The following is a 16,972-nucleotide window of genomic DNA, read 5'->3' on the forward strand; positions in this document are numbered from 1 at the left end:
AAGCTAAATGGCCAATAGCTAGGCTAGAGAGAATAGGCAGGACTTCTGGTCAGAGAGAGGAAGTCAGAGGGACGAATCAAGGCAGGAGAGAGACGTGGATCGAGTCTGTATTGTGTTGAGGAAAGGTAAAAGGCACATGGCAGAATGTAGATTAATAAAAGCAGGTTAATCTGAGTTGAGGGCCAGGTGGTGGTTCATGCCTTTAATCCCAGCACTTGGGAGGCAGAGGCAGGTGTATTTCTGTTGCGTTCGAGTTCCAGGACAGCCAGGGCTACACAGAGAAACCCTGTCTCAAAAAACTGGGGGAAAAAAAAAAAAAAAAAAAAAGGAAAGTCAGAGCTGTAGGTCAAAAGTAGAGTGCCTATTTTGTATTTGTGAGGCCTTAGGTTCAATCCCCAGTCCTGCCAGTCTCTCTCTTTTCTCTCTCTCCCTCCCTCTCCCCATTCCCCTCTCTTGGGTTTTGTGTAGCTCTGAGAAATCCTCTTGCCTCTACCTCCTAAGTACTGGGAATACCTGACTTCCTACTGAGATCTTTAAAGCAGAACAGGATGCCTCAGTGGGTAAAAAGATTTGCTACACAAATTGAGACCTGAGTTCAGTTTCCTGGATCCTACTGTAGAAGGAACACTGACTCTCTGACCTCCACACAAAAACCATAGTAAAATAAAAATTTAAAGTAATACAATTATGGTAAAACAAACTTATTCTGTATAATGGAAACAACCAAATTTACAATCTGAAAGTTGTCAAGCACAAGATAGGATAAGGAGTGTGATTCATAGTGCTGAGAGACAGTTGGAAGTAAGGTAAAATGTTTAAACTAGCTGTTGGGGTATTTGGCATGTTCTAGTTAATTGGTTATCTGCTGTTATAATGTAAAAAGCAGTGTAGTAACATACCCAGTTAGTACAGGACCTCTTGTGAAAGTAAATATCAGGGTGTCTGTTTAAGAAAATGTGTGGCCTTTTCTAACTGACACATTTCATTTGTAGTGTCTGAAGTAGTGTAATGAGTTTTGGTTAATGTCTTAGTCACTCTTCTATTGCTGTGAAAAGACCATCAGCAAGGTAACTCTTAGAAAAGAAAGTATTAATTTTTGCTTACAGTTTCAGTGGTGGTTCATTGTCACCATGGTGGGGAGCATTGCAGTAGGCACCAAGCATGGTTCTGGAAAAGTAGCTGAGATATCACACATCTGTTCCATGAGTTCTAGGCAGAGATACTGGGCCTTCAAAGCCCACCCCCAGTGATACACCTTTTCTTTTCTTTTTTGGTTTTTTGAGACAGGGTTTCTCTGTGTAGCTTTGGAGCCTAACCTGGCACTTGCTCTTGAGACCAGGCTGGCCTCGAACTCACAGAGATCCACCTGCCTCTGCCTCTCGAGTGCTGGGATTAAAGGCATGTGCCACCAACGCCCGGCTTGTGATACACCTTTTCTAACAAGGCTGCACTACATCTCTTAATCCTTCCCCAAAGTTCCACTAACTGGGAATCAAGTATTCAAACATAGACTCAATGAGAACCATTTTCATTCAAAGCATCACAGTTTCTTGTAGTTTATGTAGTAAAGGATAACCTGGGAGTATTTGTTGCAATGGTGTCTCTATAGCCTGAACCATGTAAATTAAGATTATAGGGACACTGATCCTTGTAGTCTCTGAGCTTTCCATGCTTGGTAAGCAGCATTCAGGATGTTGTCTTCTGGAAGAATAAGTGCTCTGATCACGGAGCTACCTTCCCAGTCTCTCAGGGTCTCCTTTATCCTAGACTGGCCTGGTTCTCTCATTATAACTGAGGATGACCTTGAATTTCTGATGTCTTTTCCTCCCCAGGCCTAGAATTACATATGTATGTCACTATATCCAGTTTTATAGGGAGCTGGGGATTGAACCCAGGTTGTGTGCTAGATGAGCTGTCTACCAACTGAGCTGCATCCCCATCCCTGTGGTCTCATAAACACTTAAGATTATGAAGACAAGTCTGGAAACAGAATAGCTAAAATAAGATCTGAGTTGATTGTAGATTCTGTAGAATCCAAAGGAAAGCAGTCCATAAAAGGAAGGCCAGGAGAGTGTGGTCAGTTATACCAGGGGCTAAAGCAACACAGTAGGTTTTGTGGTTAGTATGGGCAGCATAATGGAACCACACATCAAAGATAAGAGAACAGAGGAAGGGGGGGGGCAAGGGAGAGGGAAAGCTGCTAGGGAAATAATCTAAACAGTTCTTGCATACTATTTTAGATATTTTCTTTCTTTTTTTTTTAAGATTTATTTATTATGCATACGACGACGATCTGTCTGCATGTGTCCCTGCAGGCTAGAAGAGGGCACCAGATCTCATTATGGATGGTTGTGAGCCATCATGTGGTTGCTGGGAATTGAACTCAGGACCTCTGGAAGAGCAGTCAGTGCTCTTAACCTCTGAGCCATCTCTCCAGCCCAGCTATTTTCTTTTTTCAATTAAATTTATTTTATGAATATGAGTGTATCTGCACGTACAACTTCATGCCAGAAGAGGGCACCAGATCTTATTATGGATGGTTGTGAGCCACCATGTGGTTTCTGGGAATTTAACTCAGGACCTCTGGAAGAGCAGCCAGTGCTTAAACACTGAGCCATCTCTCTTGTCTGTCTGTCTGTCTTTCCCCCGACCGCCTCCCCACCACCACCACTCCTTTGTTTCTTTGAGACAGAATCTCTCTGTAGCCATGACTGGCCTGGAATTTGCTATGTGTAGACCAGGCTGGCGTCAACTTAGATCTCCCAGTCTCAGCCTTCTGTGTGCTGGAATTAAAGGCGTGCATTACCATACTTAGCTCTATTTGAAAAAATATTCTGAATGTTTTATTTTGTGTGTCACCCCCATTAGATGTTTGTTTTTGCCATGATTTGGAAGTTTTGCTTACAATGCCTTCTTTGTTGCAGATTTTGTATTTTGTACATACATTATTTTGTATATTCTGTATATGATGACTTCGGTGAGCAATGATCGTTGCCGAGGTGCTCGGGAAAAACCACAGATGCCAACAACACATGCAGGACAGCCACAGAAACAAGTGATACAGGTAAGTCTTGGGTTAGACTAAAAGAGTGAGGGAGAAGGAATGTGTTAATAGCTCCTTTCTAGGGAACTCAGGATTTAGCATTGTGTTTACAAACTAAATAAGTAGTATACGAAAGGGATGATGTGACGATGGTACAATCGAACGGTGTTCCAGGAGAAGCATGTGTTTAAGCCTGAATTTCAGTTGTTATCTCTGCTACAGCAGTTCCCTTCCTTCCTTCTTTGTCTCATGTTCCAGTTTATACCACTAGGAATTAAACCCAGGGCCCCTGTGTTCTAGACCAGCACTCTACTACTGAACTACACGCCCAGCTCATCTGTTATTCTTTCAAGTGAAGTGAGACATGTTAGTACAGCACGGAACATGTCTGTACTATAATGATCCAGTTGACAAGCTTCTTAACAGAAACAGTATCTTTCCCCCTTCATATGTTCATTATTATCCTTACATTTACTAACCGTGTGTGTGCAAGCTTGTGCATGCACACGTGCACATAGATCATTGTGCTTTTTGAAGTCAAAGGACAGCTAGAGAGAGCGAGTTCTCTCCTTGTACCATTTGAATTCAGGATGGAACTCGGGAGTCAGGGTTGGCCATAAAGACCCTTACTCACTGAGCCATCTGCTTAGAGATGTTGCTCTGCTTCAGCTTCCCAGGTGCTGGGGTGTCAGACTTGGACTACCATGGTTCACTTTTATGATACTTTGTTTTATTTCTGATATTGGGTTGGGACATAGGGTTTTGCATATGAGGCAAGTATTATATCAACCAGTTATGTCCCTTATTCTTTTCAGGAGCTTCATGTAATTTCATACTGAAGTGTTCTATTATGTTTGGTACAGAGTAGAATTTTTTTTTTTTTTTAAGATTTTATTTATTTATTACATATACAGCAGAGGGCACCAGATCTCATTCAAGGTGGTTGTGAGCCACCATATGGTTGCCGGGAATTGAACTCAGGACCTCTGGAAGAGCAGTCAGTGCTGTTAACCGCTGAGCCATCTCTCCAGCCCCTAGAATTTTTTTTTTTTTTTAACATAATTCTTGTGTTAAATTGAATCTAAAACTAGCTTTTTTTTTTTTTTTTTTTTTTTTTTTGGCTGCTATTAACAGATAAATATCTCCTATGTTAGTGCTTACCCCTAAGTTCTTTAACTCTGATCAGTATTCTTCACAAAGAAAGACTGCTGTGCTGAGTGTTGTAACACAGTCCTTTAATCTCAGCACCCAAGACAGAGGCAGGCAGATCTCTGAGTTTGAGGCCAGCCTGGTCTGTATAGCAAGTTCAGGCTAGCCAGAATCGAACAACATAGGAGACCCTGTTGTTAGAGAACTGTTGCGGCTAGGCTATCCTTTTAAGTTTAGTTAATGAATTGTCTTGAATTAATGAAGAAATATAGGTCAGAATAACCAAAGGTGAAGGGATGATGATGATGATGATGATAAAGTTAGTCTTTAAAAAGAAATTGTATCATTAAAAACAAAAAAGTACCAGGCGTTGGTGCCGCACGCCTTTAATCCCAGCACTCCCTTTAATCCCAGCACTCAGGAGGCAGAGGCCCGTGGATCTCTGTGAGTTCGAGACCAGCCTGGTCTAAAAGAGCTAGTTCCAGGACAGCCTCCAAAGCCACAGAGAAACCCTGTCTCGAAAAACAAACAAACAAAAAAAGTATGTATAACAGGCTTTCTTTTGTGCCTCTAGCCAGCTCCCAAATCGTGACAAGAAGACTTGTTAATTAGTTATGAATGCTTGGCCTTGTGCTTATTCCACTAGCTCTTATAATTTAAAGTAACCTGCTTCTCTGTATCTACATTTTGCCTTATGGCTTTGTACTTTTCTTTTATTCTGTATGTCTTAATTTTTCCTGTTTCTTCCATGTCTGGCTGTCTGGCGGCTGCCTGACTGGCTGGCCCCTGGCATCTCCCCCTCGCCCTCGTTTTCTTTTCTCTTCTCCCTCCTCTCTCCTGAGCCTAGATTCCTTCTACTTATTCTCTCTGCCCACCAACCCCGCCTATCCCTCTTCTGCTTAGCTATTGGCCATTCATCTTTTTATTAGACTTTAGGCAGGCAAGGTGAAACAGCAACACATCTTTACATAATTAAACAAATGCAGCATAAACAATGTCACACATTTTTATATTGTTAGACAAAAGCAGCATAAACAAAAGTAATACTCTTTTACTTGATAAGTAATATTCCATAACAAGTATGAGCTTTTGAAGGAAGGCCAAATAAATGTGAATGATGCAAATGGTACCCTGTATACCTTGCTAGCAGACTTGGATGGATTGTCAGCCAGTTTGCAGACTAGAACAGGGAATTAGTTTTGTTTTGTTTTTCCTTCTAAAAGGGTTTTATTTTTATTGTGTTTCATTTTCAGTAGTTTGAGACAGGGTCTTGCTATGTAGCCCAGGATGGCCCAGAGCTTTCGGGTATCCAGTACTGGTCTCAAAACTTTAAATTTCCATTCCTCAGCCTCCCTGGAATTTGGACTACATTAAAAGATTTTCACTAATAGCCTTTCTGTGGAGCCTTTGAGGGATGACTTAGATTGCCTAAAGGAAAAAGCTGCTGACTGATCAATGAGGATGAGTTCGAGATCCTCCTGCTTCTTTTTTTGGGCTTTTTGTTTATTTGCTTTGCTTTTTAAGGTATTTATTCAAAAGTAATATTACATATATGTGCATTTTCCTGTATTTCTGTCTGCTCACTGTGTGTGCCTGCCTGTGACGGCCAAAAGAGGGTGTCTGTTGGATCCCCTGGAACTGGAGTTACAGATGGTGAGCCACCATGTGGGTGCTGAAAATTGAACCTAGGTCCTCTGGAAGAGCAGCCAGTGCTCTTAATGGCTGAGCCATCTCCAATGCTTGGTTTGTTTGTTTGTTTTTTTGTTTTAAGACAGAATGTCATAGCTCAGGTCGGTCCAGCTTGCTATATCATCCAGGCTGCTGTCTAATTGAATGCATACTTGGTTTATAGATGTATACCATCGTGTCTTTTTTCTTTTTTATATTTTATTTATGTGTATGGGTATTTTGCATGCATAAATATCTGTACCACATACACAGTTAATAGACAGTTGTAAGCTACCATGTGTGTTTGGAAATCCAACCTGGGTCCTTGGGAGGAGCAATCAGTGATCTTAACCACCAAGCCATCTCTAGCCCTGTTTCCTGTTTTTTTTTGTTCTTTTGTTTTGTTTTGTTTTGTTTTTTAAGATTTTATTTTATATATTATGTATACAACATTCTGCTTCCATGTATATCTGCACACCAGAAGAGGGCACCAGATCTCATAATGGATGGTTCTGAGCCACCATGTAGTTGCTGGGAATTGAACTCAGGACCTCTGGAAGAGCAGGCTGTGCTTAACCTCTTAACCTCTGAGCCATCTATCCAGCCCTTTGTTTTGTTTTCTTTAAAGATTTATTTTATCTATAAGATAAATATACATAATAAATATATGCTCTGTCTGCATGTACACCTGCATCTCATAAGAGGACATGAGAGGCTGGGCGTTGCTGGCACACACCTTTAATCCCAGCACTCAGGAGGCAGAGGCAGGTGGATCTCTGTAAGTTCGAGGCCAGCCTGGTCTCCAGAGCGAGTGCCAGGATAGGCTCCAAAGCTACACAGAGAAACCCTGTCTCGAAAAACAAAACAAAACAAAACAAAACAAAACAAACAAAAAAAAAAGGACATGCGATCCCATTACATATGGCTATGAGCCACTATGTGGTTGTGGTATTGTAGGATGGTGAGATTGCTGAGTGGTTAAAGCTCACACCATATAAGCCTCGAGTTCTGAGTTTGACAAGCCCAGGAAGACACAAAAAGCTGTTTTCTTTTACATGCATGCCATGGCATGTACAAGCCTGTACTCACATATGTTAATAATAATAATAGTAAAAAGGGCTTTAAAAAATGGAATCTTATGAAGTTGCCCCAAGATGGTCTCAAAAAAATTGTCTTCAAGCCATCTTCTTGTCATAGCCTGACATGTAGCTGAAATAATTAAATTTTCTTTTTGTTCATTTTTGAGATAGAGTCTGTTGAGTATCTCTGGCTGTTCTGGAACTTGCTATGAAGACCAGGCTGGCCTGAAACTCACAGAAATCCACCTGCCTCTGCCTCCTGAGTACTGGGATTAAAGTAATGCACCACTATGCACTTGCTGATAATTATTTTCAGATACTGCTTTTTATAAAATTATTTGGAGGATACTACTAGGACATTTTTATGTTAGACTGAGGTGTTTCTTGCTTGGTGGTAAAACATTTGACTAACATACATCAAGTGCCAGTTTCAAGACCCAGCACAATATACACATGAATACACACTTGGGGATGTAACCTAGTTATAGTGAAGTACTTGCCTAACATGCCCGAATCCCTGGGTTCCGTCTTCAGCACCATGAAAACTGGCCATGGTGGAACAAGCCTGTACTCATCTCAGCACTCAGGAAATGGAGGCAGGAGCATCAGAAGTTCAGGGTTATCTTTGGCTATAGTGTGTTTGAAGCCAGCCTACGCTGCGAGAGACCCCAGAGAGAAGAGAAAATGATTGTTAAATTATATGTTAATTACAATATAAAAATATTTCCTGTAAGTTACCTTAAAGAGTATTGGTTAGGATAGTAATTGTTCACTAAATGGCCAGTTGCAGACCTTTTCTGTCCAAGTTAAGTGCTGAAAGAGCTGTTTTGAGTTTGTGTAAACCTGAGTTTGGGTCTTGGGCCTACATCATTTTTTAAATTTATTTATTTATTTGTTTATTTGACAGGGTTTCTCTGTGGCTTTGGAACCTTTTCTGAAATTAGCTCTCTTATAGACCAGGCTGATCTTGAACTCACAGAGATCCTCTTGCCTCTGCCTCCCAAGTGCTGGGATTAAAGCCGTGGGCCACCACCACCAGGCCTGGGTCTACATCTTTATTAATTAGGCAAGATAGAATTTCTGGAGTGCTTTTGTTCATGGCAATATAACGTCTGTCCTTTTTAGTTAAGTATATGTAGGCATCAGTTCTCTCCAGTCAGTGTCTCTCTTTGTCCTCCTCTTCCCCATGCCAACTCAGTTTATGCTCAGCACAGGCTGTTCCTCTCAGCCTCCCTCACTTCTGCCTCCTGAATAGCTGGAATTTCAAGTTTGCCATTAGTAGGATAGGCTTGTTCTTCAGTTTCTTGTCATTGACATATTAAAGAGTATAGGATAGTTATATTCTACATTATCTTTGAATTTGAGTTTATATGATACTTTATGATTAGAATTAATTATATACTTTTGGTATAAGTAAATGTGATCTATTATTTCCCCCCCCTTTTCAGTAGTAGGCATCAAACTCAAAAGCTTGCATATATTAGGCAAATGTTCTTTCTGCTTCTGAACTGTAGCCTCAACTGGATGTGATTTGTATTTTACATACCATATTATGATATAATAGGTTCTAAGTTTGTTCTGTTTTACCAGAACAAAGTAGTTAGTATTCCTCTAGTGTCTCAGAGAGGCCAACTGGTTTTAAAATACAAAACAGTTTTAATTCTTTGCAGAATGATTATAAGGAATTAGAAATTATATACAATTGTTATCAGAAAGTGGTAATTTTTTGTATATTTATTCCACATAAATTATAAAATTATTATTTGAAATTTGAGGTGGACATGGTGGTTCATGCCTGTAATCCCAGCAGTAGGCAGGCTTAGAGGATTACAAATTAGAAGTCAGGGTCGGTGAAAAGGCTCTGCCAGTAAAGGTCCTTGCTACCAAGACTGACAACCTGAGTTTGACCTTGGGTCTCACAAGATTAAAGAAGTGTTCCAGCGAGTGTTGGTGGCTCAGGACTTTAATCCCAGCACTCAGGAGGCAGAGGCAGGTGGATCTCTGTGAGTTCAAGGCCAGCCTGGTCTCCAGAGCGAGTGCCAGCATAGGCTCCAAAGCTACACAGAGAAACCCTGTCTTGAAAATCCAAAAAACCCTCCACATGGGTACTCTGCGAGGATATGCATACCCACATACATACAATAAATAAATTAATTTTAAAAAGCAAGATGGCAGGATGTGGTAATTGCATACCTTTAATCTCAGCACACAGGCAGAGGCAGGCAAATTTCTGCACGTTAGAGGTTAGCCTCGTCTGCATATACATAGCAAGTTCTAGGATTTCCACAGCTACATAGAGATACCCCATCTCAGAAAACAATATAAGCAAGTAGAAAATAAAATTATATCAAATATTATAGAAAACAGGTGGTTTCAGGGCTGGAGAGGTGGCTCAGAGGTTAGGAACACTGACTGCTCTTCCAGAGGTCCTGAGTTCAATTCCCAGTAACCACATGGTGGCTCAAAAGCCATCTATAATGAGATCTGGTGCCCTCTTCTGGTGTGCAGATATACATGGAAGCAGAATGTTGTATACATAATAAATAAATAAATCTTAAAAAAAAAGAAATGAAAACAATGTGGTTTCTGTTTAAGAAAATATGTATTTATGCAACACAAATAATAATAATTAGGCAAAATAATATGCCTACAGATTTTTTTTGTTACTGTTTTGTTTTGAGACAGTGTCAACTATTTAGAGAAGATTGCTCTTAAATGTATTACTAATATCCTTTTGCCTTTACCCCCTTAGTTCTGGTATTACAGTCATGGCTTCCCATGCCCATCTATAAGGATGGTTTAAAAAATAAAATCGGGGCTCAGTGGATAAAGGTATTTGCTGCCCAGCTTAATGACCTGAGTTGGGTTTTTAGGGCCTACATGATGGATAGAGAGACTCTGTCTGTCTGTCCTCTCACTTCTGTGTATATACATGTGTATGAATGGGCACATACACAGACACAAAGAATAAAATATTACACATACACAGACACAAAAATTTAAATAGTCAAAAATAGGTCAACTGAATATTTTATTGTTTAATTCTCGGATGACATGCAAAGATTGCTGTGAGTTCCTGGCTAGTCTAGTTTACATATTGAGTTTCTGGCTAACCCATATCAACCTCTGCCCCAGATAAAATAAAAATTGTAAACCAAGGAGATATTCCTACTTCAATAAGTTATCCAAAGATTTCTGGAAGACCATCCAGTGAAAGAAATGGGTTCATTAGAGAATCTTTCAGCATAGTTTTCTTATTAATTAAAAATTATATATGTATATGGTTGTTTTACCTGCATATATATCTGTGTATCACTTGTGTGCCTGGTGCCCTTGGCGGCCAGAAGAGGGCAGCAGAGTTCCCTGGAACTGGAATTACAAACTGTTGGGGAGGGAGCATAAACCTTGTTTTAAGTTGGAATTATTAGTTGACCCTGCTTTTTCCTCTTTTTTCCCTAAGCTGTACAGACCTCTTGACACTTCTTGAGCTCAGCCTGGTAACTTCCCTATTATACTCTTATGTTTGGTTCTTTGTTTATTGAATAATTAAACTGTTTGTTGAATAAAGTATCTTAAGGTTTGTAGAGTATTTTATAAAGGTAACACAATTTAACATTTTGACTGAGACTATTACTGTTGTAATACTGCGCTTATTAACAGCTGCTAAGTGAATCAGCTGTGCTTTCAGAAGTTGTCTAGTCTGTACTCTGTTTAGAATTAAAGCAATGATTTCACAGACAAATGTAAAGAATGTTTGTAAAGTTATAATACTTAAACTAAAAAGGCCTAGTTTTCAATAGATCAGTAGTTAATACATGTGAGTAAGACAAGGAATAGTGTCTTTCTGGTTAGAAATGTACAAATGAAACTTTCAAAGTGAAAATATAGAGACACATCTAGGGAATAAAATGGTGCTTGAGGCCATTGGTAATTATTTTACTGAAAATCTTTGTCCATGCTTGTTGATGCAGATGCCTTTTTAAAATTATATATTTTTTATAAAGATTGATTTATTATGTATACAGTGTTCTGCTTACATGTATATATGCCTGCACACTGGAAGAAGGCACCATTTCTCATTACAGATGGTTGTGAGCCACCATATGGTTGCTGGGGATTAAACTCAGGACCTCTGGAAGAGCAGCCAGTGCTCTTAACCTCTGAGCCATCTCTCCAACCCAAAATTAATGTTTTTTTTTTTTTAAAAGATTTATTATGTGTACAACATTCTGCTTCCATGTATATCTGCACACCAGAAGAGGGCACCAGGTCTCATTACAGATGGTTGTGAGCCACCATGTGGTTGCTGGGAATTGAACTCAGGACCTCTGGAAGAGCAGTCAGTGTTCTTAACCTCTGAGCCATCTCTCCAGCCCCAAAATTAATATTTTATATGATATTTTTATAAGGTCAAGCAATAAAATGTTTCTTAAAGTTGTCTATAATTACAGATAATGAACATTTCTTAAGGAATTTTTAGGCTTAAATGTTGCTGCCTTGCTCTTGGAGGCCTAGCCAGTGGTGGGGTATTTGCCCAGCCCTTAGTTCATTGCCTGGCACCACAAAACAAAATAACATTCTCTATAAAGCCAGCAGTGTTGCTCTTGTTTGTTCAGACTCCATTAGTTTTTCATACCCCTTTTCAGAAAGATAACCCCCACATTTCCTGGCTTTGTTATTCTTTGTATTGTTGGACTCTATGAGATTAAAAACAAAGCAAAATATTTATTTTTATCATTTTAAAACATGGGGTATGTGTGAATATCTGTGGGCATGTGCACATTTAGTGTTGGCGGCAGGCAACCTTGGAGGATGGGCAGGGGTGGATGTCCAGTCCTCTGGTGTTGCAGTAACAGGTGGTTGTAAGCTGTCTGATGTGGTTGCTGGGAGCTGAACTCTGGTCCTCTGAAAGAATAAATAGCAAGTGCTCTTAACTGCTGAGACATCTCCAGCCCCTTTGCACAATGTTATTTTGACATTACGCCATGAAATATTTTCTCTGGAAACTCTCAAACCAATGCATTCCATATATATATATATAAAGTGTCATATACACACACACACACACATATATATATATATATATATTTTTTTTTTTTTTTTTTTGAGACAGGGTTTCTCCACATAGCTTTGGCTGGCTTGACCTCACAGATCCATCTCCCTTTGCCTTCCAAGTGGTGGAATGTTAAGTTTTTTTTTTTCTCCTCTCCCTTTTTCAAATGTATTTTATTTGAACATTAATATTTTGCCTGTATGTATGTCAGTGTACTATGTTTATGAAATGCCTGTGGAGGCCAGAAGCGGGATCTGATCCCCTAGAACTGGAGTTACAGTTGTGAGGCATTATGTAAGTGCTGGGAATTGAACCTGGGTCCTTTTTCTTTTCTTCCCTCCCTCCCTCCCTCCCTCCTCCCTCCTCCCTCCCTCCCTCCCTCCCTCTTCTTTTTTTTTTTGAGACAGGGTTTCTCTGTGTAGCTTTGGAGGCTGTCCTGGCACTCGCTCTGGAGACCAGGCTGGCCTCGAACTCACAGAGATCTGCCTGCCTCTGCCTACTGAGTGCTGGAATTAAAGGTGTGCGCCACCAACGCCCGGCCGAACCTGGGTCCTTTTAATAAGAGCAACAAGTGTTTTTAACCATTGAGCCATCTCTCCTGTCCCCACAAATTTATTTATTTTGAGACAGTGTCTTTTTCTTCTTTTTTTTTGGGGGGGGGGCATGTTTGAGTCAGGGTTTCACTGAGTAGCCCTGGCTGTTCTTGAGCTTGCTCTGTATACCAGGCTGGCCTACTTTTACCTCCCAAGTTCTGGGATTAATGATGTGAGCCACCACACCCAGCCTGAGACAGTGTCTTATTCACCCTAGGTTGGTCTTGAATTCTCTGTAGCAGAGGCCAGCCTTAATCTCTTGATTCCATTCATGTACCTCCTGAGTGCTGGTATTATAGGCATGTACTTCCACTCTCATTTCTGGTTTTGTGTGGTGCTGGGGATCAAATGCAAAGCTTCACGCATGATAGATAAAGTGGTCTAGTGAGCTAGCTACATTTCCACTTCATATTTGCTCTTTGTGATGGTATGTCAATATATAACATAACTATAGCTCTTTGTCCTCCTTCCTGGCACCAACTGTGTGTGTGTGTGTGTGTGTATACATACATACACATATTACACAAGCACATTTATTTTAAAGATTTGTTTATTTATTATATATAGAGAGTTCTGCCTGTAGGCCAGAAGAGGGCACCAGATCTCATTACATGTGGTTGCTGAGAATTGAACCCAGGATCTCTGCAAGTACTCTTAACCTCTGAGCCATCTCTCCAGGCCCCACCATGTGTATTTTTGTAATAATTCTCATCTTGTTGCCATCGAGGAGCTACATGTGATCTATTATTTTACCCAGTTAAAATTGTTTCCTCTTTTGTTTCCCTTTTTCTTCTCGGTGAGACATTGACTGTAGCTCAGCCAGGGCTCATCTCTTTTAGCACTTATAATACCTGTTTGTCCTTTTTTGTTTGTTTGTTTTCTTCAGAGATATTTCCATATACTAAACTCCCACCTCTAGCTCCCTCTCCCTCATAAAAAATGGATAAGTTAGCTTGGCAGTGGTGGTGCATACCTTTAATCCCAGGACTACGGAAGCAGAGGCCAGTAGATCTCTGATTTTGAGGCCAGCCTGGTCTACAAAGTATTGTTTCAGGACAGCCAGGCTACATTGTCTGGAAACACACACACACACACACACACACACACACACACACACACACACACACACACGGTAAGTGCTGGGATTTGAACTCAGGTCTTCATAGTTGTGCAATAATCACTTTAATGATCCATCCATCTGTCTAACAATCTTTCTCCCAGTCAGGCTCTTAACTCCAACTATCACTTCTGTCTCTGTTTTTCTTTTCACTTCATTATCTTTGCACTTGTAGAGTCCCTTTACTCAGTCTTCAAGTATTAAATAGCCGAAGTATTTCATATTTCATATTTCAGGTCAGTGAGATGGCTTATCATGTAGAGACACTTGATATCAAGCCTGAGGACCTGAATTTTATTGTCATAACCTGAATAGTGAAAGTAGAGAGAATTGAATCCCACAAGTCCTCCCGTGTGCTGTTGGATTCTGACTTCCAGACAGACAGATATATACACACAAAATCAACTAGTAAGTTAAAGAAAAACGAAACTCTGTATACCTTGCTTCCTTATTAAGGCTACTTCTGTAATAGTCCAGGTTCCTGTTGCCTCATTGTTGGATGTTTAAAAAGCTTACTCAGTGCCTAGCAGGGACATCGTGATAAATGTGTTTTCTGCTGTATATATTCAGTTTTGAGTCATTAACACAGTTGGGTCTGGCATGATAGCACAGACTTGAGTTACAGGATCCTATCTATCAGTGAAATAGAAGTTCTGTTTTTGGTTTTGTAATTACTAAAGATAAGAACTTTTTTGTTTTCTAGAAAGACTGATAATTGTTGACCAGATAGATCATTGTTAGCCCTACCTTGTTTAACTGTTTGGTAACTGTTTGGTGTTATTCTCAAGATGCCATGCATATTTTTTGTTTGTTTGTTTTGTTTTTTGTTTTTCAATTCAGAGTTTCTCTGTAGCTTTGGAGGCTGTCCTGGAACTAGCTCTTCTAGACCAGGCTGGTCTCGAACTCACAGCCTCCCGAGTGCTGGGATTAAAGGTGTGCGCCACCACCCGGCCATATGCTATGCATATTTGAAGGGTGTTTTTTAGGGTCCATTTTTCTGTTTATACATAAACATAATTTATATCTTCAAACATGAAATTAGATCATGTCATATTGTTTAGTTTTTTTTTTGCCTAATTTCCTTGCTGTTGACTTTACCCCTTGTTAGTGTTTAGAGAAAGTGCTATGAACAGATATCCTTGGATTCTTTGTTTTTGTCTTTGAGACAGGGTTTTTGTATGAAGCCCTGGCTGTTCTGGAACTCACTACATAGATCAGTCTGGCCTCAAGCACACAGAGAGCTACCTACTTCTATTGTGATCAAAGGGATGTGTCATGCTTGGCTTTTTTTTTTTTTTTTTTTTTTTTTTTTGAGACAAGATTCTCAATGTAGCTTGGAAACCATCCTGGATTTCACTCTGTAAACCAGGCTGGTCTTGAACCCAGAGATCCACCTGCCTCTGCCTCAGTCACTGGATTAAAGGTGTGTGCCGTCACCTAACCTTTTTTTTTTTTTTTTTTTTTTTTTTTTTCTAGATAGGGTTTCTCTGTGTATCCTTGGCTGGCCTGGAACTCAGAGGTCCTCCTGAGTGCTGGGATCAAAGGTGTGCGCCACCAGCACCTGGCTTGATAATTTTTTTGTCTATTGATAAAGTATGCCTATTTATGTCTTTGTTTTTGATGTTACTACAGTCCTGGTTTGGATAGAGTTAGAAAAGTGTCTCCTGTCAATTTTCAGAGTTTGTGAATTAGGATTAATTAGAGAAACTGACTATGCTTTTACTTTGTTTTCATGATCTATTTACTCATTCATTCATTGAGTCTTACTCTGTAAACCAGGCTGGGGTCACCATGGCCCAGGTAGCCCTCAAACACATTGTAATCCTCCTGCCTCCTGCCTCGGTCTCATGAGTGCTAGGGATTATAGGTGTGATCCACCATGCCCTACTTTTCTGGGAAGTTTTGATGACAGTTTAGTTAGTTAACCTATTTTGAGTCTCCCTTTTTAGTAGATGATGCTCCCCACCCCATTCTTTTTTATGTTTGTATGATGTGATGTGGGCGGCACAAGACAAAATGTGGATATGTAGGACATCTTTGCGTGTCCGTCCCCTTTCTGGCTAGCTGGCCCTTGAACTTCCTAAGCAGTTTTCCCATCACATCCTTTGGTAGACGTGTTGGGATTATAGATTCACACTATTGCATCCTGACCATTTATGTACATTCCAGGATTTTTTATTTTGTCTAGGCTATCTAATTTGGTGGCACATACTTGTTCTAGGTTTCCTTTTATAATCCTTCAAGTTTCGTTTTTATTGTTAATTTGTTTGAGGTGAGGTCTCACTGTCTTGCTAGGCTGTCTTCCCTCCCCTTTTTCAGCACCGGGATTTTAGGGGTGTGTTGCCATGCCTTGACATCTCTCTAATGTTCCTTTCTCTTTTACTTCTAAGATTACTACTCTTAAATCTTGTCTCTTTGTTTGTGGCTGAGTATTTTATCTATTATTGACACACCTGCCTGCCTCCCTCCCTCCCTCCCAATTTGAGTCAACTGTTGAGCAAGTAGTAGTACTGTACCTAGCTAGCTCAGTAGAATCGTAACTACCTACCTACCTTGCTAGAGACCCTGGCTTCTGTCTCCAGGACCACCAAAAAAACCCACAATTCCCCACCCCCCACCCCTCTACAGAGTCTTACTTTGTAACTCAGTTGATCTGGAAGTTCTTACACAGTCTGGGGTAGCTTTCAACTTGACCAGCTCCTCCAACTCAGTCTCACTAGTGAGTATGAGTAAGTAGACCCAGTTGTGAATTAAATTTAACGTGATCAACATGATTGACATCCCCCTTTTTTCTTTTTCCTTTTCTTTTCTTTCTTTCTTTTTTTTTTCTTTTTCTTTTTTTTTTTTTTTTTTTTTTTGGAGACAGGGTTTCTCTGTATGGCTTTGGAGCCTATCCTGACACTCGCTCTGTAGACCAGGGTTTCTTTGTGTAGCTTTGGCTGTCCTAGAACTCACTCTGTAGACCATGCTGGCCCCAACTCACAGAGATCTGCATGCCTCTGCCTCCTGAGTACTGGGATTAAAGGTGTGCACCACCAATGCCTGGCTTTTTTTAAATTTAAGGAGTGAATGCTTTCTTCTGTTTTTGTTTGTTTAGTTTTGAGATGGGGTTTTCATAGCTTCATTGGCTGTGATTCGTGATCCTCTTGCCCTGAGTGTTGAGATTACAGACTAGCACTGCCATCGTGGCTAATTAACTACCCGTGTGTATTTTAAAAGTGTGTGTGTGTGTGAGAGAGAGAGAGAGAGACAGAGAGAGACAGAGAGACA

The 16,972-nt window shown here is 40.2% G+C and overlaps 1 protein-coding gene across 3 annotated transcripts in view; it reads left to right on the forward strand.

The window, feature by feature from the left end:
* Ubap2 (ubiquitin associated protein 2) overlaps window positions 1–16,972 on the forward strand; it is an 86,431-nt gene that overhangs the window by 19,971 nt on the left and 49,488 nt on the right. For 2 of the 3 annotated variants that reach the window (XM_027403353.2, XM_035439924.1), the window contains exon 2: window positions 2,925–3,064. In XM_027403353.2, coding sequence (XP_027259154.1) covers window positions 2,966–3,064 — 99 coding nt within the window. In that variant the 5' untranslated portion in view covers window positions 2,925–2,965. Of the gene's footprint in view, window positions 1–2,924; window positions 3,065–10,399; window positions 10,437–16,972 lie in introns of those variants that run through there. The other variant, XM_027403354.2, reaches the window with a different exon arrangement.

The sequence above is a fragment of the Cricetulus griseus genome, chromosome 2 (assembly GCF_003668045.3).
Source record: "Cricetulus griseus strain 17A/GY chromosome 2, alternate assembly CriGri-PICRH-1.0, whole genome shotgun sequence".
NCBI classification, from domain to species: domain Eukaryota; kingdom Metazoa; phylum Chordata; class Mammalia; order Rodentia; family Cricetidae; genus Cricetulus; species Cricetulus griseus.